This window comes from Carlito syrichta, unplaced genomic scaffold (genome assembly GCF_000164805.1).
Source record: "Carlito syrichta isolate Samal-C Ts95f unplaced genomic scaffold, Tarsius_syrichta-2.0.1 Scaffold303895, whole genome shotgun sequence".
NCBI classification, from domain to species: Eukaryota; Metazoa; Chordata; class Mammalia; order Primates; family Tarsiidae; genus Carlito; species Carlito syrichta.
The window spans coordinates 188653-212272 of NW_007247991.1; the positions used below are offsets into that span (position 1 = coordinate 188653).

Consider the following 23620-nt stretch of genomic DNA (forward strand, 5'->3'; position numbering starts at 1 on the left):
TTCGACCTCTGCCCAGCACCTTGGGGTTCCCATGGAGACTCACATTGCTGCCAGAGGAAGCTCTGCTCCCAGGGAAGAGGCTGCCTTGCTAGTGGCCTTGAGGGAAGCCTAGCCCTGTCCTTCCCGCCTTTGTCCAGCTATGACCAGATGACACCATGAGTTGAGGACGAGGAGTGAGGAAGAGTTTGCTGAGAACGTTTTGCTACAGAAAGATTTCTCCCCTGTATGAATACCCAGAGCCCTCATGCCCAGTTTAGGCCGTTGGTTATGGGTGTGGGTCTTCAGCAGTGACTCTTTACCACATGACGAACAGATCTGGGTGCTTTCAAAGGGGCTTGGAAACTGCCATATGGGGCCCAAGAAGGATCACTGGAGTCCAGGAGGTCAAGGATGTGGTGAGCCGTGATGGTGCCACTGCACTCCAGCCTGGACAACAGAGTGAAACCCTGACTCAAAAAGAAAGAGAGAGGGAAGGAGGGTGAAAATGGCCAACTGAGTCGCTGATTTTGATGCGTGATTTTATGTGGAAATCTTACTGAGTTTATATAAATTATTGGGGTAGTTTCTTGAAATTCCGAGTTTATCATGTTGTGAATTTACATGGTTATATTTCTAACAGTTCATTTTCAGAAGGATTTGCTGAAGTTAGAAAATCAGAGCACTACAGGATGAATTTGGGCACATCGGATGTATAAATGCAGTTAAAATGTTGAAAGGTGCTTAGGCAACTAAGTTAAGGGATGGACCAATAATTATTTTCAGGTTCCTTATAGATGGCAATGAAAAGCTGGAGATTTTAAGACAGATGAGTACAATCTGCAATCTACACTTTAAAAATAAAGACAGAAGTAGCATTTAAAGCACCATCTTTAATAAACAGAAATAAATGAAAGTGAGTTCATCTATAAAAAACAAGGACGATCTGAAGTCGTGGGTGAACCCAAAACTGCCCCCCAAAAGATAATGACAATGTGGCATATACACACTGTGGAATACCACTAAATCATCACAAAGAATGAAATAACATCCTTTGCACGGATGTTACGGGACCAGTCTGTGGCCTGTTAGTTAGTAACTGATCTGCACAGCAGGAGGGGAGCTGTGTTTACAGTCACTCCCCATCGCTCACATGATCGCCTGAGCCCTCCTGCCTCCTGTCAGGTCAGCAGCAGCATTAGGTTCTCATGGGAGCGTGAACCTTATTGTGAACTGCACATGGCGAGGCATCTAGGCTGTATGCTCCTTATGAGACTCGAAAGCCTGATGATCCGAGGTGGACCTGAGACGGTGATGCCAGCGCTAGGGAGCGGGTGCAAAGACAGATGAACATTAGCGGTAAGGTCTGACTGCACAGAGAACGTAATAAATCCATTGCTTGCAGGTGCCTATCAGAACCCTGTCCGTGAGAGTGAATTGATGTGCTTCAGTTGTACAGCGGTATCCGGTGGCAGGGCTTTAAGTCAGAATCTGACACTTATTTTAGTCCATCTGTGGCCCACCCATTATTTTATTTACCACTTCTGTCTGCGACTCTTTTTAAAAAAAATTTTTATTTTAAAAGATGTGAGGTGCAATTCAGGGTTAGGTATATAAATGTTCATTAAGCAGGTACCCTTGTTGATGAAGTGTGCCCCTCCCTCCCCTGGAAGTTTCCCACTACTGCCAATTCCGCCTCCGCCCTCCCCTGGCAGTTTCTCACCACTGCCAATCCCTTTCTTATAGTATTAGGATAGTTGTTCAAGGTCCGTTTATGAGTGAGAACATATGATACTCGGTTCTCTGTTTCTGTGATAGATCACTCAGTATTATGGCCTCTAAGTCCATCCAAGTTGCTTGTGGCTCTTTTTTTATGGTGAGTTGTCTAATTATTTCACTATATATTACAATGCAATAATAATAGAAATAAATAATGTAATTAAAAGAATTGTTATTAATAATTGTTATTAAAAGAAACACAATAAGAATTATGCACTTGGATCATCCCAAAACCTTCTCTCTCCCTCCCACCTGTGGAAAAATTGTCTGCCATGAAACCGGTCCCTGATGCCAAAAAGTTTGGGGACCACTGGTATAATGGACACTGGAGACTCAGAAGGGGGAGGGATGAAAAATTACCTATTGGGTACAAGGTGCACAGGTGGGGGTGGTGAGTACAGACTTCTTCGCCACTATATGAGGCAACTCTGTAATCAAAGACTATTTGTACCCCTAAACCTAATGAAATAGGGAAAATGAAAATAAACACAAACAAACACAGCCCTCACCTTCGCCAGTGTAAATGTCGGAAGGGGGCTGCTTTCCGGGGGGTCACATTACCCCCTTGCTATGGGCGATGAGGCCGAGACTCAGACGGGGCAGGAGGTTCTGCCAGGCATGTGGCCGGTTTGTGGCCGAGTCAGCGTCTGGCCCCAGCCCTTCGGGGCCCCACCCCACTGTCTCCTTGACCTTCCCCTTCTGGAAGTTTCCCTTCCACATAAGCCGCCCCATCCCTGATCCCAGGTCTCTCTGCCCACACGGTGACAACTATTCTGGGACAGGTGATGCCACATGGAGGGGACAAACCAGGCAGCCATAAGCTATCTGTGGGGTCTCTAGCATGAGCCAAAGGGTCTGACCACAGTTGTACCAAGACCAGGTGGGGAGAAAGGGGAAGACCCTACTGTGGGGCTCTTAGGGTGTCTGAGAAGTGATTTCGTGTTCCTGGAAGGTCAACTGTGATGATGTAAAGCGACTTCCTATAAATGATCTAAATCAGCCACTGAAATAACAACTTCCCACCGATTTGAATCACGCTAAGTATGTTCTCAGGTCACAGTGGAATTAATTAGAAATCAAGAAAAGAAAGATGTCTAGAAAAATCTATAGAGCCCCCACCCTGATATTTGAATACTAAATAACATTATTCTAATACAAGAGAGGTCAAAAGAGAAGCTAGAATAAGTTTAGAACTGAATGAAAACAAAAATGCAATATATTAGATAGTGTGGGGTTCTCTAAAGCAGAACTGAGGAAGGAAATTACAGCACTAGATGTTCATGTTGGAAAAGAAAAAAGGTCTCAGATCAGCGACCTCTGCTTGACTTGAAGAAACCAGAAACAGAAGAGTAAATTAAACCCAAAACAAGGAGAAGAGAATGAATAATAATGGCAAAGAGCAGAAAAACAATAAAGAAAATCAATATAACCAAAAGCTGATTCCCTAAGAAGGGTCAATAGAAAGTATAAACCTCTAGCTAAACTGAATAAAAAGAAGAAAAGAGAGAGAGAGAGCGAACACAAAACATAATTATCAGAAAGGGAGAGACAATGTCGCCGCATTTTCTACAGATATTAAAAGAAATATAAGAGGGTTATTAGGAACAATTTTATGCCAATGCATTCAACAACAGAAATGAGATGAACAATTTCCTTGAACTACCAAAGTCACCCAAGAAATACATTGTCTGAACAACCATATACACATAAAAAATGGGTTGAAATTGTAGTCAAGACTTTATTTTTATGATGAATAAACTCTATCAGGATTATGTGGTACTGATGTCAAGGAAGACCTACCGATCAACAGGACAGGATAGAGTCCACAAAGAATCACTGTGTCTGGAGAATACAGTCTGCAAAGACGTCTCTAGGACCATATGGCTTCACTGATGAATGCTACCAAACATTTAAGGAAGAAATAATAGACTTTCTTTCTTCCCGTGCTCTTCCTGACAATCAAAAAGTTACAGCTACTTCTCAACTCATTCTATGAGACCAGCATTCCCCGGACCAGAAAACAAGATGCAAATCATCTCCAGAAAGACATACCTATAAACCCATATCCCTCATGAACACAGATACAACAATTCTAAGCAAAATTTTAGTAATCAAACCCAACAAGGTATCAAAAGCATACTTTTTGGCAAGTGAAGTTTAGCCCAGGAGTGGAGGTTTTGTTTACCATTTGAAAATTAATGTAAGACAGGCACAGAGGCTCACACCTGTCATCCCAGCACTTTGGGAGGCCAAGACAAGAGAATTGCCTGAGTCCAGGGGTTCGAGACCAGCCTGGACAACTTGGTAAGACCTTGCCTCTGCAGTAAATAAAAATAAAAATAAAAATAAATTTGCCAGGCCTGGCGGCACACACCTGTAATTCCAACTGCTTGGAAGGCTGAGGCAGAAGGATTGCCTGAGCCCAGCAGGTCAAGGCTGTAGTGGCTGTGAGCGTGCCACTGTACTCCAGCCTGGGTGACAGAGTGAGATTCCAATTCAAAAAAAGAAAGAAAATATGAAATACTAATGGAGAAATCCAATCAAGTCTGTGTGAGACCTCAGGGCCACTGAGCTGGTATGTTATGGAACCGCTGGTCTCATAGGTGGCTTGTCTGATTTGAGTTACGACTCCAGTCCTTTCAACACCTGCACACAGGCGATAGGAGGGCAGAGCTGGGGAGGCAGCCGACCATCTCTGTCTCTAATGGGACACAAACCCAAGGTGAGCATTTGCTTCAGAATAAAACTCTTCTCTAAGAGATGGGGACAGAGCTTTGAAGGCCAGGCCCATACAGCTGTTCCCTCCACAGGGCCTGTGTGCCGTGGCCCCCGGGAACAATTTAATGCCAACTGTCCCTGCCCCCACATGAAGCTGCTGCAGTCCAAGCCACAGTCCCGTCTTTTGGCGACACTGCATGACCATGTGCCTGGTCAGTGTCTCAGGGGAGCCACCCTGCCGTGAGACTCCTGATCTGAACACCCCTGCAAACATCCCGCTGCTCTCCCGTCTCTCCTGAGATCATCCCAGCCACCAGAATCGTTTCTAAATGTCTGTGGGCTTGAAGCCCATTATCTGCCAACGAGCTCCTCAAGAGCTGGGTCCCGCAAGCCCTTCCAGCCTGCCATGGCCTTGGGGAGGCATCCTGGCAGGCGGACGGGCCCTCCCATGGCGCAAGGCTAGCTGGGCAGTAGGTGTCCTGCAAGGGGAAGTGAGGCTCATCCAGCGGAAAGTGCAAAGGGACTGCGGAGGACAGTGGGCTCTGAGGCCATCTCTGCCTCAGGTGGTGGCACCAAGCCAAGGAGGAAGTGGCCGCCCCTGCGGGGGTGGGGAACAGGGCCAGGGGTGACCGTGGCCCTATAAGAGCCATAGCGCTCCTTCCGCGGAGAAGGAGCAGAACAGAGCTGTGTGGCCATGGGGCCGTTTCTTCTAGTCATCTCCTTCCTGTGTACCATGGCCTTGGGTGAGGACACCTGCCCAGGTGAGTCAGACCCCCGGCAAGTAGGACTATGGAGCGAGCATGCCCCTGGAAGCCGATGCCCACAGACTGCATACCTGGCCCCAGGCTAAGCCCTATGTTCGTGAATGTTCTTCCCTTATTCTCTGAATAGCACGTTTTAACCTCCTCCTCCTCTTTCTTCTCCTTCTTCTTTTTTCTGAGTTGGGATCTCATTCTGTTGCCCCGGCTGAAGTGCAGTGGCACAAACAGAGTTCACCAGAGCCCTGACCTCTTGGGCTTAGGTGATCCTTCCACCTCAGCCTCCTGAATAGCTGGGACTACAGGCATACGCCACCACGCCCGGCTAATTTTATGTTTTGTTTTTGTAGAGACGAGGTCTCACTATGTTGCCCAGGCTGATCTCAAACTCATGAGCTCAATCAATCCTCCCACCTCAGCCTCCCAAAGTGCTGGGATTATAGGTGCGAGTCACTGCTCCTGGCCTAAAATCACTAAATATTCTTTATTAATGAGCAAAAATTAAGCAAATCAATAAAAAAGATGAAGTCTACACTTGCCTTGACCAGTGAGCTAGGAGTGAAGACAGAAAAAAGAATGACACCATATAGTAGCAGCTGTCCTTGTCTGCCAGCGAGAGCACAGCGTAATTCCGTATTTCCTAACCTACCATGCAAGAGATGTATGAATTTGACAATCAAGAAAATTACGACGTTTTTTTCAAAGAAGGAAACAGTCTACTTGGTTCCAGTTCGGCCGTCCTTTGCTGTGGAGCCAACACGTCCCTCTATCCAGGGGACCAAGAAATCCCCTCCCAGGCCAGGACTTCTGGATCACCCCTGAGGCCTGGGAGTGAAGATGCCAAGCCCACCCCAATCCCCAAAGTGTCCTAAAATATTTAACATCATGACTTACTCTTACTGAGAGTAGCCACTGCTTGTGAAGCTCTAAGTGTCACGAAGTACACTAAGATTTTTTAAGTTTGCCTTCTCTGATACAAACCTTGCCACAACCCTGTCAGTATTATCCCTGCCTGGCAGCCCTGAGGACAGAGGCTCAGAGGGGTTCAGTGGCTTGCCCCAGAGCACACAGCTCTGAGGAGGGGGACTCCCCCTCCGACAGGGAGGTCTCCAAGGCCAGGGCTCTGCCCCATCACCCTATCACCCCCATGAGTGCTCCAGGGGTGACAATCCCCACCAGAGAGGAAAAACTCACTTCCAGTGACCCTCAGACCAGGCACTGACTGCCACTTGTGTTTCCTGCAGAGGTGAAGGTGGTGGGCCTGGAGGGCTCTGACAAGCTCACCATTCTCCGAGGCTGCCCAGGGCTGCCTGGGGCCCCAGGGCCCAAGGGAGACCCAGGAATCAATGGAGAGAGAGGTATGTGTGGTTTGGGATAGGGTAGTCGGAGAAGGGGATGGGGGGGTCACCAGCTCTTGCCCTTCTCAAATGAGGTGGGAGTTAGGCACCCCCCACTGCATTTCCCAGATCAAGATCTTAGTCTGGCCCCTTGCCCAGAGCCAGTGTCAGGACCAACATCCCCGGCCCACCGGGGTTCTGAAAATGGAGGGAGCTTCTCTGTGAAGTATTTGACGGGCTTTCCATGGGTGTTTTGGTGGAAACTCTGGTTTCTGGTCTGACCCACCAGTGTGGCCCCTGTAAGCTCCAGCTCCCTGTTCGCCTCTGGACTGGGGTGTCCTGGGGAACACCCCCAATGGGGACCTGCAGCTGAGGAGTGTGAGGAAGCCCCCAGGAAGGGGCGGGGAGCTTCCTTCTCAGCTCTTTTAGGAGGCCCCATTCAGGCGAGTTTTTGTGGGTGTTCCCTAGCACTTGACCCCCACTTGATGTGGCCATCGGCAAGGTGTCTGATTCCAGGAGGCTCCACCTTCTCACCTGAAAACTGGGGCCACAGCTCTCCTCTAGACTATGTCAGATGGGGAAACTGAGGCTCAAAGAGCCCAGCGGTTTCCCAGGTTCTCACCCGGGGAAGGGGAAGGGCTGGGACTCCATGCAGGGCTCTCTGGGAAGGCTCTGCGTCCCCAGGTCCTGTTCCCTGAGTGGACAGCAGAGCCTTGGGATGCTGGTCTAGAGCCTTCTGGTGCACGAGAGTCACCCCTGGGCAGAGAGACATGCTCATGAACCTGAGCAGAAAGACAGCTCTGACTGGAAATCAGAACCGTGTCCAGAGTGGGTCCTTCATGGCGGGGCCAGGCAGGGGTGCTCAAGGGTGTGTGTTTCAATTTGCAGGAGAACCAGGTGTCCCTGGAGCCCCTGGGAAGGATGGACCACCGGGACCCAAAGGTAAGAGTGAACAGATGCTGAGAGAACCTTCCAGACCTGGACCAAGAGAAATAGCAGAACTCATAAGGCTGCCATGTTGTCACTGCTGGATCCAGCTGGGCCCAGAAAAAGGGGTATCAGTGTGCGGGAAGGGATCTCAGTGTGGGGGAGGGGATCTCAGTGTGGGGGAGGGGATCTCAGTGTGGGGGAGGGGATCTCAGTGTAGGGGAGGGATCTCTGTGTAGGAGGGCATCACTGCGTGTGAGAAGATCTTAATGAGTGCGGGGAGGAGATCTCCATGTGGGGGAGGGGACCCTACCGAGTATGGGGAGGGGATCTCACTATGTCACGGAGTGTGCTAAGGGATCTCACTGATGGTGGGGAGGGGATCTCACTGAATACGGGGGAGGATCTCCCTGAGTGTCGGAGGGGCTCTCACTCAATCTGGGAGGAACCTCACGGAATATGGGGAGAATCTCACTGAGTGGCGGAGGGAATCTCAGTGAGGAAGCATCCATCCTGTGTGTGGATCTGAGACCGTGTCCTCTTCCTCTAAGTTTCATGTGGTCGTAGGAGGGCGTGTGTGTTGCGGGGGACGTCTGCTCCCTTCTCCGATCCCCCCGCACCCCGACCCTGGCCTCTGTCCTCTGAACAGAGAGCCCTGTCTGTCCCCTCCTGGCTTCTTTCCAGAGGCTGTCTCTTGTGTCACAGCCAGGGATGTGAGAAGAGTGAGAGAAACGCGAAGTAGATCATGGATGCTCTCTCTTTCCCTCTTTCCCCGAAACCACCGGTCTACAGCGAACAAGCCCTACCTTGCACTCCCCTACCAGCTTGGGCTCAGTCACAGGTTGTGTCTGGATGTAAAAATGCAGGGAGGTGCCCAGACCCCTGACCACATCCCCTCCATGTCACCAAGCCCACCACGATGGGCTTTTGCAGCCCGGGGACTCAGAAGGACCCTGAGGGCCTGGGGTCCTCTCTTTGGTCCATGGAGGCCTCGGTAGAGTTTCTGGGAGGGGGTCCTCTGCTTTGTCAGGGACCTGAAAAGGGGCCTATGTGGAGGAAGAACCCGCGTGGGCCTCCCTTGGAGGGAAGGAAACATTTGGCCAGTGGAGGCAGGGTCGGGGGGGGGCTCGCTGAGGAGACCCCCACTTGTCCTGCAGGGAGGTCCAGCTCGTTGTCTCCATTTCTGTCTGCTGTCCGTGGGTGAGCTGGGGCTGAAGGGCCCCCGATTTCCTGACCTGTGACGTGTGTGTCCTCTCTTGCCCATAAACAGGAGAACCTGAGGAGGCTCGGTCCTGTCTGACAGGTGACTGACCACACCCTGCGTTCCACCATAGCCTGCTTTTTGCCGCCTCTTCCGGTGGCCTTTGGCGGAAAGTCCAGCACGAGACGCTGCAAATTCCAGAATGGTGTAACACACATAAACCAAAGAAAAGACTCTCTGCCCATTTTGTCCCCTGGTTATTCAAGACAGTGACAAATATGGCCCAGGAAGCATAAGCACAGACCATGGCAATTTTCTCATAGTTTTTAAATGACCCAAAAGGCCAGGAGCCCGGGCAACCAAGGTGGGGGGATGGGAGGTGTGTCGGAGGACTGGGCTTAGCCATCAGAGCTGGGTGCCCTGGGGGCCGCATCTCTGTCTAGGCCTTGGAGCCCTCCTCTGCCGTGCAGATGCCTACTGTCCCCCACTCCTTCCTGGTCTCCCTCCTGGGCCTCCCCTCCCCTGCCCCTGCCGCTGCCCAGGGTCTCCTGTCCTGCATCTGTTCTCCGGTCCCCACCCTCACCCCAGGCCCACGGACCTGTAAGGACCTTCTCGATCGGGGGCACTCCCTGAGCCACTGGTATACCATCTACCTGCCTGACTGCCGACCCCTGAGGGTGCTCTGTGACATGGACACGGACGGAGGGGGCTGGACCGTGAGTGGAGCTGAGGGTCCCCAGGCAGAGGTGGCCACCCTGGGGTCCTGGAAGCCCAGCTTCCGCTTGAGGGGGAAACACTGTGGGACTGTCTATTTCTCTCTGCCTCTAGGGTGACCCTTCTGTCTCCTGAAGGCAGGGGCAGTGAGAAATGACAGGAAGGGGCCAGGTGTGGTGGCTCACCCCTATAATCCCGGCACTTTGGGAGGCTGAGGTGAGGGGATTGCCTGAGTCCACTGGATCGAGATCAGCCTGGGCAACTTGGCAAGCCCTCATCTCTACAATAAATCAAAAAATTAGTTGGGCGTGGTGGTGTGCACCTGTAATTCCAGCTACTTGGAAGGCTGAGGCAGACGGATAGCCCAAGCCCAGCAGGTCGAGGCTGCAGTGGCCATGAGTGTGCCACCACACTCCAACCTGGGAGATGGACTGAGACTCTGACTCAAAAAAAAAAAAAATGAAAGAAAGAAATGACAGGGGGGTGACCCATGGGGAGAGGCTGGGAGGGGGTCTGCTGCTCTCTTGCTGTGTGGCTTGGGACTGGCCGCCTGCCCTCTCTGAGTTTCCATTTCCTCCTCCATCACGTGGGCTCTGGGATAGAACCAGGCAGGCGGCTTGTGGCACCGGCCACGATGCTCTGTGAACTCACAGTTCCTGCTCCTGTGGGAGGCTAGGGTCCTCTGTGCCAGGGAACAGCAGCCAGACCCTCTGCCTCTGCCCCTGGCCCCTCCCACAGGTGTTCCAGCGACGGGCCGATGGCTCCGTGGACTTCTACCGCGACTGGGCCGCGTACAAGCAGGGCTTCGGCAGCCAGCTGGGCGAGTTCTGGCTGGGGAACGACCACATCCACGCCCTGACCTTCGAAGGTAGGGCCGGCACCAGGGATAAGGTGGGCCAGGATAGAGTCACCCTGCCCTCGACCTGGGCGGTCAGGAACACAAGACCGGTCCTCTCGGTCCAGGGGTGAGACTCTGACACCTAGGGTCACACGGGTCATCCCGGATGTGTGTTCCCTGCTGCAGGCTCTCAGAGCACCAGGACCCCGGGTTGTCAGGGCTCCAGGGGAAGACCCTTCCGGTCTTGGTGCTGTTGGCATCTCAGAACCTGAGACAGGAGGGTGCAGGGTCTGGAGGGACCGGGCCCACCCAGCCCTCACTTCCCCTCCGTCTCCTCCCCGAAGCCGCCATCTCAGGGGAAGAGGGAGCCTCGCTCTCCCTGGTCCTCAGGCTCCTCCCACAGACACAACCCATCTCTATCCCACCTCCCCTGCCCAGAGTGTTGACTGTCCTTGATCCTGGAGAAAGGGGCATGTGTCCATCCCTCCCCGAGAGAGCCTGTTCCTGTCTCCCGAGACATTTCCTTGGGCTTGAGGGGACTTTTCCAGGGAAAAGAAGGATTGAAGCTGCTTCCTACTGGTTGTTGGTGACTTCACAACCCATTCCAGGGACAAATGCTTTTTACAAAAGTTTTGCAATAAAGCAATGTTTCGTCCCATCCAATCATCACGAGCAGGGAAGTTTTAGGAGCAGAAGACAGACCCGAGGGGGCCAGGGCTCCATATCCCGTCCTGTGACAAAGGACCTTCCAAATGCCCTGGAGGAAACATCCCCTCCATGTTGCAATCAGATGTCCCATAAAAACGAACCCAAAGTCCCACCGCCTGGGCCTGAAGCCAGAAGGGCCCTTCTGCCAGGACCTCAAAGCTTCTCTCCCACAGGGACCAACGAGCTCCGTGTGGACCTGGTGGACTTTGAGGGTAACTACCAGTTTGCCAAGTACGCGTCCTTCAAGGTGGAGGGCGAGACGGAGAAGTACAAGCTGGTCCTGGGAGCCTTCGTGGAGGGCACTGCAGGTGGGTGTCCCCTGGGGCTGTGTGGGCAGGGCTTCCGAGCAGGACTTGGGAAGGGGAGAGCCCACTTAGAGGCTTGGCCCTACCGGTTCTGTGTGACCTTAAGTGATGATGTAACCTCTCTAAAGCTGCTTCTTAATTCATAAATTAAGATAATATCACCTACAGTTAATTACACCTATGAGGATTAAGAGGTACATGAAGTAAAAAGTCCAATAAATGGTGGCTGTTATTAGTTGTCATCATTATTGATGAAAATGGGAAAGATTAGATAGTAAAATACCTTTCTCCCTCCCTCCCTTCCTTTCTCTCTCTCTCTCTCTCTCTCTCTCGGTCATACTCTGCTGCCCAGGCTAGAGTCCAGTGTAGGCACAATCACGGCTCCCCACAGCCTCAAACTCCTGGGCTCAAGCGATCCTTCTGCATCAGCCTCCCAAATAGCTGGGACTACAGGCACGTGCAACCACGTCTAGCTAATTTTTTTCTTTGTGTAGAGACGAGGTCTCACTATGTTGCCCAGGCTGATCTCGAACTCCTGGGCTCAAGCGGTGCTCCTGCCTCAGCCTCCCAAAGTGCTGGGATTGCAGCAGTGAGCCACCATGCCCAACTAATTAAGTGCATTTCTACAGAGACTGAATTTCCACTCTTTGCTGCCTGGAGTTTTTCCCTGGAGGGTGACCTTCCCTCTAAACAAGAGCACGTCTGTGAGTTGGCTGGGGTAGTCCCGGCAAGGGGATGCCAACACTGCTGTCCCAGCAGAACACACGTCCACTGAACAGTGGAGCTGTGCAGTGCACCCTGTGGACTGCTGGACGTGGCAGCTCTGAACCGAACGCAGGATTCAGGCTCCCTGGCACTGTGTGTAAAACGCTCCACTTCCTCTTCTGAACAGGTGATTCTCTGACATCCCACAACAACTACCCTTTCTCCACCAAAGACCAAGACAATGATGGCTATGATCAAAGTTGTGCTCAGGTGTACCAGGGAGCCTGGTGGTATGCCTCTTGTCACCAGTCAAACCTGAATGCTCGCTACCTCGGGGGGTCCCACAGCAGCTTTGCAAATGGCATCAACTGGAATTCAGGGAAAGGCTACTCCTACAGCTACAAGGTGTCTGAGATGAAGTTGCGGCCCACCTAGCTCGGGGATCCCATCGAGAGGTCTTCTTACGCACAATGGCGGAAGGGGAGCATATCCTTGAGCCCTCACAAGGGGGAAACATGGGCCCCTGGTCGCTGTCCCTGTGGGCATAGGGGAGCTTCAACCCACACTGTGCCTGGCATCGCCATCAAAACCCTCCTATCCTCAAGGCTAAGAGTAACCACTGTGCCCAACCCTGCCCCGGCATGCTATCAATAAAGGCATCTGCTTGCCTCCTTGGCAAACATGGGATTCTGTTGTCATTTGCCCAGCTCTGGTCTCCGGTCACGACCCCACAGCTGTTCACCTGTCACTACTTCCCTGTGGCCCGGCCTTGCAGGTAGATCAGGTCCCCTTTGGATTGAGGAAGTTTCATTTTTGTTTTTTGAGTTGGAGTCTTACTCTGTTGCCCAGGCTGGAGTGCAGTGATGTGATCATGGCTCACCGTAGCCTCAACCACTTGGGCTCAGGTGATCCTCCCACCTCAGCTTCCCGAGTAGCTGGGGCTACAGGCATGTGCCACCATGCCCAGCCAATTTTTGTAGAGACGAGGTCTTGCTTTACTGCCCAGGGTGGTCTTGAACCCCTGAGCTCAAGCAATCCTCCTGCCTCGGCCTCCCAGAGTGCTGGGATAACACCAAGCCTTATTTGTCAACTTTTAGCATTAGAATTCATGACAGCTACCAGCTCAGCCCACTTTGGGCTCTGAGGGGTGCCTAGGAATTCTGGGTGGTGGGGGCAAACATGGTGTTATCTCTGCAAAGCAGCAGTGGTGTGGGCCCTGAGTATGACCGATCATGGAACCCTATGGCATGGGGTGCGAGACGAAGCATGGCAGGTTCTAGCTGCCCCCAGGGGGTCTGGTTCAGGAGGGCTAGCATTGAACATAGAATGTGAAATTTTAGGAGGCTCCCAGGTAGCAGCCAGGTTAGAGAACCACTGGTGAGGTGATTTCAGCCGTCGTGGCCAGGAGACTCTGATAGCAGCCAGGTAGAGAACCACTGGGTAGCAGCCAGGTAGAGAACCACTGGTGAGGTGATTTCAGCCGTCGTGGCCAGGAGAACCCTGGAACACCAGAGCACTTGAAGCCAGCACCGACATCATCCCAGCATGAACCAGTATTTGCCCCAGGAGGTGAGCTCCCTGCTCCTGGTTGAAGCTCTTAGGGTGATGGCCATGGGCAGCTCTTTGGTAGGTGAACGCAGTAACCCCAAATCTGAGAGGGCTTGTGCGTAAGGTTCTTTACCTCCTCCAAAGACGTCATCCAGAGATCCGACAGGGAGGGACATGGGATATTAGAACTTATAGGTGGCATAGATGGCAGCTGGTCGGTAAAGAAACAATCTGCATGCACCTCAGGGCTGTACAGCAAGTGGATCATGAAGTCAAGTAAGTTAATTATTCAAGTTGCTAGACAGGATTAAGGGCACCACCTACATTGCTCTTAGCTCTGCTCGGCCACTTGCACCCTGTGGCTCTTACTGGGAATATGCATACCCTACAGAGACCAGCCTTGGCCAGAGGGGAAGAAAGAAGCCAGGTGTGTGGGGAATCAGTCCAGACAATACCTCACAGTGGGGGAAGAACCAGAGACCTGCTCCCATGGAGGTACACATTCAGGGGGCCCCAGAGGCCTTCGTGGGAGTTTGGAGGTGGCATCTGGCCAGGAACTGGACGGCACCCAGGCTGAGCATGCAGGTAAGCCTCAGCCAAGCTCCGGGCGTCAGCAAGTTGCTCCCACCCGACGGCCCAGAACAGTCTGTGAAAACTTCCTCTTCTGTCTCCAGCCCCAAAGCAGATGCCTCTGGCCCTCCTGGGCAGTCAAGTAACATGGATGCTTTTACTAGGAAAGTCCAGGCAGCAGCAAAGCTCAGAAAGGGAGCACCCTTGACATACAAGGGGGATGCAAAAGTCCCAGAATTTATTTATTAAAAACTGTGTATGTATTCTCACATGTTTAAACTTCAGTTATCTTCAAAGTACTCTCTGTTTGATGCAACACATCTATTGAGACGATCTTCCCACTGCTCAAAACAGTTTTTGAACTCATCCATTTTGACGCCTTTTACTGCTTCTGCCATTCTTTTGTTTCACCTCTTCCATATCGGCAAAAGGTTTCTTTTTGAGGACATTTTTCATCCCAGGAAACAACCACAAAAAATGTCGCTCAGGGTGAGATCTGGTGAACAGGGAGGGTGAGGCACAGAGGTCATGCCGTGTTTCGAACAAAAACTGCTGAAAACTCAGCGCAGTGTGGGCAGGAGCACTTGCACATCACCCATCATGAAATGGGCACACAGGTTGAAAGAATCTCCAGAAAAAATTCACTGAAGCCAAACTCAGTCACTCAGAACAGAGCTGGCTGGTCCACTGATGTCGACGGGTTTCTAGAACACTCACCTAGTGGGGAAGCCTGTACTACAAGGGACCTGCCCTCCAAAAGAGAATTACATAATTATGGGTTTCTTAGCCCCCCGCCCCCACCTTTGTATGTAACTCCACCTTAGAAAAAGACTCCGTCTTGTATTTCAAAAGGTAGGATGCTAACAGGGACCAGATGTTTAATGAGAATTAATTAATTGACAGAGACTGCAACTGACCAGATAAAGATGGATGACATACCTGTCTGTGATCGGTCACACCAGAGGACTCCGGGGCTATAAAAAGAGCAGAACTCCACCAATTCAAGATGGGACAACAGTCATGACAGACACTGTCTTGCTGTCCCTCATGATAACCACATAGCACCTGCCCTTGAAGGCTCTTCCCTCGTCAAGGGCTCTTCCTTGCAAGATGTTGATGACCATCCATTAGACCAAGGTGCCCTCCTTGTCCATGTGGCACTCCTTGGACTGTTTTGTTAACCTCTTTCCTTCCCTCTTTCCTTTGGATGTTAAATGTGACTCTGTTTGCTGTGCGATGCTTCCTCTATAACATTTACACATTGGTTAAGTACAGTAGTATGTATGATTTGCATTTTTTTTTTTGAACCAGGGTCTCACTCTGTTCCAGGCTAAAGTGCAGTGACACAATCACAGCTCACTGCAGCCTCGACCTCCTGGGCTGAGGCGATCCTCCTGCCTCAAACTTCCAAGTAGCTGGTGCTACAGGTGGGGATCACCACACCTGAAAATTTTTATTTTTATTTTTACTTTTGTACAGATGAGGTCTTGCTGTGTAGTCCAGGCTGGTCTTGAATTCCTAGGCTCAAGTAATTCTGCTGCCTCGACTTCCTAAAGTGCTTGGATGACAGGTGTGTCACCATGCCTGGCTGGTTTGCAACAGTGACTGACGGGTGGCTGGGCTTGAGCCCGTGCGCCCACAGCTCTGACCACCCAGGGACCGGGAAGTAGCAAGGAGAGTCACCTCCTTGGGAACTCCATGGAGCTCATGGCTTTAGGACCGAAATAGTGTCAATAACAGTATGACCTTGTGGAAAGACACCAGTGTGCGTGGACCTGCTCATCTCTGATTCCTCCTTCCTCCCCACACACAGATGAGGCTTTATCACTTTCACCCACCAAGACACCTTCAGGACAGTGGCAAGGCCTCTGGCCGCATGACAAGGAGGCGCCCTCACATTCACAGGTCTCATTTGTGGATGGACGAATCAGAGCTCTGAATGTAACGGCAATGCCCCAAGGCCTCATGGGACATGGATGGCATCTGAGGCTGGGTCACCGAGACTGTGCTCACTCGGTCCTCACCTTGTCGCAGCTGTCTCTGCATGTGCATGTGCGTGTGCTCCTGTGATCCTACCTGTGGCCTGCGTGTCCTCCGTGTCCCGCCTCTCACTTCCTACCTTCTCCTCTCAGCAAATCCTGTCACTTTCACCCACGGAGCATCCAGAACTTGGCCCATTCTCACCAGTCCCTGCAGCCATCAGCCTGCCGGCCTGCTGGCCGCCCGCCTTGGCTCTTTACCTCCTTGACGCTGTTCCATGCAGATCCCGGAGCGAGCCTGACAAGATGCAGGGCGGGTCACAGCATGCCTCAAGCACTCGCCACTATCTCCTCGACTGGCCGGAGTGAAGGCCAGAGGCTCGATGCCCTGCCCGGCCCTGCTCTGACATTCCCTTCCTCAGCTCTTCCCAGGCTGGGCAGCTGCCTCGCTTCTTCCAGCTGGTGCCTGGTCTTGCCTCAGGGTCTTCCCCCACCCCCACCCCCGCTGTTCCCTCACCTGGAATGCCCCTCCTGCAGGTGGCAACAGAGACCTTGCCCCTCCTTCTTGCAGGTCTGGGGGTGGCAGAAAGGAGAAGTAGGGGGAGCCTTCCAGGGGACCCTGGATTTCAACCACCTTCCCACGAACATAAACACTCGGACACACACACCATGTACAAACACATCATATATTACACACATACCCCATGCACACCATGAACACACATCACATACTACACACACGCACCACACGTTTTCTCTCATTTGCTCTCCTCAGCTCCCGTCCCTCTGTGCACACCTCACCCTTGCCCTGTGGGTCTTGGTCTCCTTGTGTCCCCTGGGGCATGCACTCTCTGTAGGCGGCTTCTCCCTCTGCTGCCCCCGCCGGGCACTGAGCAGATGGTCCATGAGTTGCCAGTAATTGAATAGATGAATGAATGACCAAATGGATGAACGAATGAACGGATGGATGGATGGATGGATGAATGGACTGATTTATGAATGAATGAACAGATGGATGGGTGGGTGGGTGGGTGGATAATCAATGGGTGAATGAATGAATGGGTGGATGGCTCATGAATGCATGGATGAACACATGTGGCAGCAGAACTGCTTGAGCTGAGATGGAAGAGCTTGGGGCACAGAAGACAGGCTGGGGCACACTGCCCCCTTCTGTGATTCCTCCCCTGGAGAAGCTTCCTTCCCAGAGCTGATATCCCCACCTTTAGGAGAAGGTGTGGGGTTTCTCCCAAGGACGAGTGACCGTCTCTCCTGGCCACGGCCACTGCTCAGTCGCTGGCCTCTCTGTGACTGAGAAATCAGTTGAATCTCAGCGGTCCTGGGCCCCAGCCAGAGAGGGTAGCTGAGAGGCAGGGGTCCCTGTAGTCCATCTGTGGACATTGCTGTGTACGTGTCCCACCTGTGGTCCAAATGGAGGCGGCTGCTCGAGGTGGGCTGGGATCCATCTCAGCCCCTAGTGGCCAAGGGCCTTGGTGGATACGGAGGTCACACACCTGGAGCCCAGGAGCCCTCAGGGACCAGGCCATTTGGGGGGGCTCTGTCCCTGCCTAGCCACTGGGGTGCACATAATTCCCTCCCGCCCTGCCATTCCAAGGACACCCGGGGACACGGGGCACTAGTGCTGAGATAAAGGGGGCTGAGGGATGCCTTTCACACAGGAAGCTTGAATGCATTCCAGTGCCACATGGTGAGCCACGGCCCGCTTCCTCTTTTGCTAGGACAGATGTTTTCCCTTGTCCAGCCAGGACCCACTTACCCCCCGGGAATGCTAAAAGGACAGTTGTTGCCCACTCCCATGGGGGCAATCCACATGGAATCTCATCGTGGGCTCAGGAACTGTAGGGAGCCCGACACTCCAACCAGGCTTCGGTCACCGTCCTTTCCACTAAGGACTTCAGGGGTGTCCTGTCTTTTCCAAGATGGTGGGTGAGGACCAGGTATCCTATGCCCAGAAGACCTAGCCAGGTGAGGGCGCATGCAGGTGTTCCGTGAGCCCTTGCTGATGAGTCTCTGGGGACATGACTGCGGGTGCAGGGGGTGGGCGCTCCATCAGGGTCCAGCTGTTGTGCCCACATCCCGGAGGATACCACTTGTGAGCGCTCACCAGGAGCCAGACGCGGTGCTGGACCCTCAGTCAGGTTCTAGGGATGGGGGTGGGGTGGGAATCGCCACCTCCCCTACCCACTCAGCCAGCTCCCTCGGAGTTCAAGTTCACAACGCTTACCTTACAGAAGCCGCAGCACCACAGCCGAGCTCTGTGCCCACAGGCAGAGGGGAGGAGTCACATTGTAACCTAAAGGACAAGAGACCAGCAGAAGGACCTGGATCTCCCCTGACCCAGCCTCCTTCAGCCTGTCGGGAGGAGACGGCCTCAGTTGAGAGCCTCTATCTGGGTGGTGGTATTCAAACATGAATCTTGGTTAGAAGTCCTGTCCAGGTCTGAGACCGGGTGAGAAGGGACAGTCCCAAGCATGTGTGTGGGGCTGCATCCAGGAAGGCGCTCCTGCCCTGCTGACTCCCCCTTTCCCCATGCAGGGCTGATCACCTGCCTGTTTCTTGCTGCCGGGGAGGCTCCTCTGTTCCCAGGTGTCCCTGCCCATACCTGCGAGCACTTCCTAGGAGGGATCCGCCCCCACAGGCTGCCCGTGAGGGATCAGAGGGTCCCTTGTAAGTCTCTGTCACCGGCTCCCCCAGACCAGGTCTTCTGTAGAACGCCTCTCTCAAAGACAAGGTCTCGTGTCCACTTGGGTGATGCCAGCCGCTCCACGGCCAATGCCATGCCACGGCTCCTCTGCCTCCCGACTTGCCTTTCTGTCTCTTTCCTTCCGGATTCCACGGCAGGGACTTCAGACGCATCAGGCTCTGACCACTGGCTGCGAGTGTCTGTTCCCTGAGCCACTCTCTCCAACACAAATGACTTTATCAGGCACCTCAATCCATTCTGCGATTTTAAGAAACGGGATGTGCTGCTCAAATCCGTGATGGCGGAGTTCTAACTGGCATCGGCCCCTCAAAGCGCTGCTCAATTTGATCTCTAAACTGTGGCTGTTGTGAAACAGTCGCCTTTTCCGACCCTGCAAATCACTGATATGTAGACTCTGCTTAACTTCTGTTCCGGCTGGTTCTTTCCAGAGCTTATCTTTCTCACGAGACGCCTTACCAGATGCAGGCAGGAGCAGGCAGCACCACGCATTACCATCATTTAATTTCTCAGCTGCTTCCCAGGGGAATATAGGTTATTGGTTTATCATCTGCCTTCAAGAGATCGGTTATCAAACAAGCTTCTCTCTCTCTCTCCCTCTCTCTCTTTTGTAGAAACAGGGTCTCACTATGTTGCCCAGGCTGGTCTTGAACTCCTAGGCTCAAGTGATCTCCCTGCCTCGGTCTCCCAAAGTGCTGGGATAACAGGCATGAGCCACCACACCTGGATTAATTTTTTGATTTTTTTTTGTAGAGATGAGGTCTTGCTATGTTGCCCAGGCTGGTCTCAAACTCCCGGGCTCAAGCAACCCTCCGGCTTTAGTCTCTCAAAATGCTGGGATGACAGGCGTGAGCCACTGTGCCCGGCCTCAAACACAATCTTACCGAACGCACTGCCTCTGCATGACACCGGCCAACAGCCTTCTATGCTTTGATGACAGGCCCAGTTTCCCCACCTGACCCAGGTCACGCTGCAAGCTTTCCTTCTGTTATCTGTAAAAGCGGCTCCACTTCCCACTTTAAGTGCCAATTTCTATATCATTTGGCATTGTCTATGGTGCTGGGTGTCAAACTTGACCATGCACCAGAATCATTCGGTGGCCTTGTGAAAGTTCAGATTACTGGACCCTCTCCCAGAATGTCTGACTCAGTAGGTCTGGGGTGGGGCTCAGGAATTTGCACTTTTTTTTTTTTTTTTGAGTTGGAGTCTCACTCTGTCGCCCAGACTGGAGAGCAGTGGCCGCTCCCAGCCACCGCAGCCTCGACCCACTGGGCTCCGGTGATCCTTCCGCCTCAACCTTCCGAGTAGCCAGAATCACAGGCATGCACTACCACGCCCGGCTGATTTTTTGATTTATTGTAGAGATGAGGTCTCACTGCCCAGGTGGGTCTCGAACCCACGGGCTCAGGCAATCCACTCACCTCAGCCTCCCAAAGGCGCGGGATTCCAGGCTGTGCCACCGAGCCCGGCTGGAATTTGCACTTCTAAAAGAGGAGGCTGCTGCAGCTGGCCCGTGGACCCCACGTTGAGAACCACAGGTCCAGGCGAAGCTGCAGTAACAAACAAATCTCCGGCATCAGTGACTGAAAACATCAAGAAGGGTTTCTCGCTGGGCACTTGTGCTGAGTTCGTTGCAGCCGCTCCACGGAGCGTGGCTAGTGACACGCACAAGTGAGCCACTCCATCAGACCAGAAGAGGTGTAGGTCACGTATGTTCGGGGTCACTTTCTAAGTTGAGTCTCATGCCTCTCTCAACTCTGAGCCACAAGGGGCCAGGGAGTCTAATTTTGCTGTGTGAGGGGGGACCCAAAAAAACCCGGAATTATCTTTGGGAGGGCAGGCCCCTTGTAGCACAGGTTTCCCCACTAAGTGAGTGTTCAGTGGAACCAGCTAGAATTGTTGTGAGAAGCTGTGTTTGGCTGCAGTGATTTTTTTTTTTTTTGAGATCCTTTCAGTGCATTTGCCCATTTCACGATGAGTGATTTGCCAGTGCACCTGACCACACCACACTGAGTGTTCAGCAGTTTTTCACCAAAAGCGGCAGGACCCCTGTGCCCCATCCTCTCTATTTCACCCCATCTCACCCCTAGTGACTTGTTTCCTGGGATGAAAAAAGTCCACAGAGGAACACATTTTTCCAACGTAGAAGAAGTGAAACAAAAAACAGCAGAAGCACTAAATGGACAAGTTCAAAAACTGTCTTGAGCAGTGGAAAAGGCATCTCGATAGGTGTGTTGCATCCAAGAGAGTACTTGGAAGGTAACTGAACTTTAACATGTAAGAATAAAAACACAATTCTTTATAAATAAATTCTGAGTTTTTTGAGGGCCCCCTTGTGCAGTTGGAAGGACACAATAGAGAGCTTCGAGCAACATTCCCAGGGAGAAAAGTGCAGCCCACATGCTGGGGTCTGGATGCCGGGCAGTTGCTGAAATCACCCAGCAAGCCCCTTGGGTCAGCACCGGGCCATGCCCTGACATCTCCCTCAGGAATAGAGCTGTCCACGCTGCTTGAACCCTTGAGAAAAGCTCCCCATCAGAGGATGGCTGGGGCAGCCCTTTCTTCCTTTGTGACCACTGCCCTTATTTTGAGAGTTCCTCGTGTCCTGTTGCCCTGCAAGCGAAGGGCCTGGCCACACTTAAGAAGACAGCCACTCACGTCTGTTTACGGTGGAAACAGTGAACTCGATTTATTGAAAAGAACTATTACAATTGTGCCTTTGTTACACAGGTTTAAAGTAGTTTAAGACACCCTTTCCTGGGCATTACAGTTAAAAATTATAACACGTCTATTTGGGTTTTGAAGAAATGTACAATGGATCATTTGACATTATATTCAAAGGGCCTAATATCCTCGAAAGTGTATCTGAGGTTTTCTGCTTACCGTTTTTCTTCTTTTCACCAATATGTCCAATTATATATATTATATATGTGGAGGGAAAAAATAAAATTACACCAAAAGAATTTCTGCAAATATAAGAAGTAATTTTATTGCAATATACCGTAGCTAGAGTGGTCTGGGGGGAACGGGACACATTTGGAACGTCAATACAAATTACAACAACTTTGAAGGGACTGGACAGAAGAAAATGACAGAATTGAAGGACAAATCAGATGGGGCGAGAAATCAAAACAGAATCACATGACCTAGACAAAATCCACAGGGCATCCCATGACAATCCTCGGTATGGCTTTGCTTTGGAAGAGGTGATGGTGGCCGTCACTGGCACACACTGGCGTCCTGGGCTCCAGACTCTCCAAGCCAGACTTTTCTTTGGCAAGAACAAGAGTTGTTTTCCAGGGAAACTTGGAAGATCTGTGCTGGTGGCGTCTGGGACACCTGGGTTGCTTTGCTGGGACCACATTCCGATGGGGGGGAGGGATGGGGACAGCACCAGAGCCATGACAGCTCCGAGGAGGCCGCTTTTTCCACAGTGGAAAGGGCGCAGCCCGAGGGCGAGTTTTCACAGTGAAGGGTCGCCTTTCCCAGCTGCTCCCTCGGGTCCTCCTGCCCACAGACGGCAGCCCCCGCCTGGATGGCCATGAGGTCCCCAGAGGGAATCGCACCGCCCCCACGCTCCAGACATCCGCAGATGGAAATCCGAATTGCCTATGGGGGAAGGAAGCCCTGCCTGCAGCCCTGGAGAGACTCACAGAGTTAACTGCACATTTCTCTGCCTGCGAGGCCGCGTGGAAGGCCGCCCAGCGCAGACGGCAGCGCCCAGGACAACGGAACGGCTTCAGTTCAGTTCTTGGAACAAACACAGAAATTAGCACCACAAACATTCGGCAACCGAATACAATCTGCTATGGTTACGCCGTGTACAAGGCAGGAAGAGTCTATTCATTGTGTGTATGTGTGTGTCTTTTCAAATCAAGTAAGCACAGCCCCAGTGAGCACCACAGGCCTCACGACGGGCTCCTGTGCCCCATGGGAGGGAGGGAGGGTGGTGTTCACTGATCTAAAAGTCCGTGGCAAAACTTAGATTGTGGAGGTGACGACCAGGACCAAGACAGCAGGGAGAATGAGGCACGGCCGGGTACCCCCAGTGTTGCCTTCAAGGAGATCTTAAAACAGATAGCACCACAAAAAAAGAAGTCTACAAAAAGAGCACCAATTGTCATTGAAGTATCATCTACAGAAAATGTGGTTTCCCTGACCTCGACATTCTCCCATCAGGTGCTGAAGACAGAAAAATGGAAAGAGAAAGCAATTAAAATTAATTTAAGCCCGTGGTTTAGTCTAAGTGCATGCAGAAAAGGTAAAACACCAAATTCTCTTTTTTTTTCCTCCTCGTTCCCAAAAAGAAAAAAAAAATTCAGAGCAAATCAAAAAAATTGTCTGACGAGGGGCGCTGGCACCTGCTTTTTCAATGACAGCGTGACTCCTGCCGCCCTGGGCACATTTCCAATTTATTGCACATGCTTGACTGGGGCCAGGGGCGGGGTCGGGGAGACTTCCTACTTCTAATCGGAATTGGATCACGACCCAGAATGGATGCCGCACCCCGTCTGCCCATCCTGCCAGTGGGACGGAGACTGGGTTTCCACACAGGACTGAAAGCCAGGCACACTTAACATTTATAACAATACAATACAAATATTTACTTAAAACTCACAAAAACATAAGCACCTTTAATCCATCGGAAAGGCACAGGCGAAATGACATTTGGCCTCTAAATGGATGTGTTGAGGGTTGTTAGGAACGGAGGCTTTGGTGGCGGTGGGGTGACCTTTACAAGGCTGGCCTCAAATGCTTTTTGAAGGTCAGGGGAGAAATACACATCTTCAAGTTGAAATTTTAAAAAAGAAAGTGATATCCAAATCCTGCCACCCCGC

The 23620-nt window shown here is 52.0% G+C and overlaps 1 protein-coding gene across 1 annotated transcript; it reads left to right on the forward strand.

Annotated features, from left to right (window-relative positions):
• Window positions 1–225: 225 nt before the first annotated feature.
• Window positions 226–12401, forward strand: LOC110595740 (ficolin-2-like). The gene is made up of 9 exons (XM_021712968.1): window positions 226–271; window positions 5187–5234; window positions 6476–6589; window positions 7457–7556; window positions 8764–8798; window positions 9285–9412; window positions 10149–10278; window positions 11130–11264; window positions 12154–12401. The coding sequence occupies exons 1-9, from the start codon at window positions 226–228 to the stop codon at window positions 12399–12401; spliced, it is 984 nt and encodes a 327-aa protein (XP_021568643.1).
• The last annotated feature ends 11219 nt before the right edge of the window (window positions 12402–23620 follow it).

Excerpts from the sequence above, each read along its gene's own strand:
- LOC110595740 (XM_021712968.1), top strand. The coding sequence starts at position 226 with ATGAATACCCAGAGCCCTCATGCCCAGTTTAGGCCGTTGGTTATGG. Across the intron at positions 6,590-7,456 it reads AGGAATCAATGGAGAGAGAG|GAGAACCAGGTGTCCCTGGA; the intron begins GTATGTGTGGTT and ends TTCAATTTGCAG. Across the intron at positions 8,799-9,284 it reads GGCTCGGTCCTGTCTGACAG|GCCCACGGACCTGTAAGGAC; the intron begins GTGACTGACCAC and ends CCCTCACCCCAG.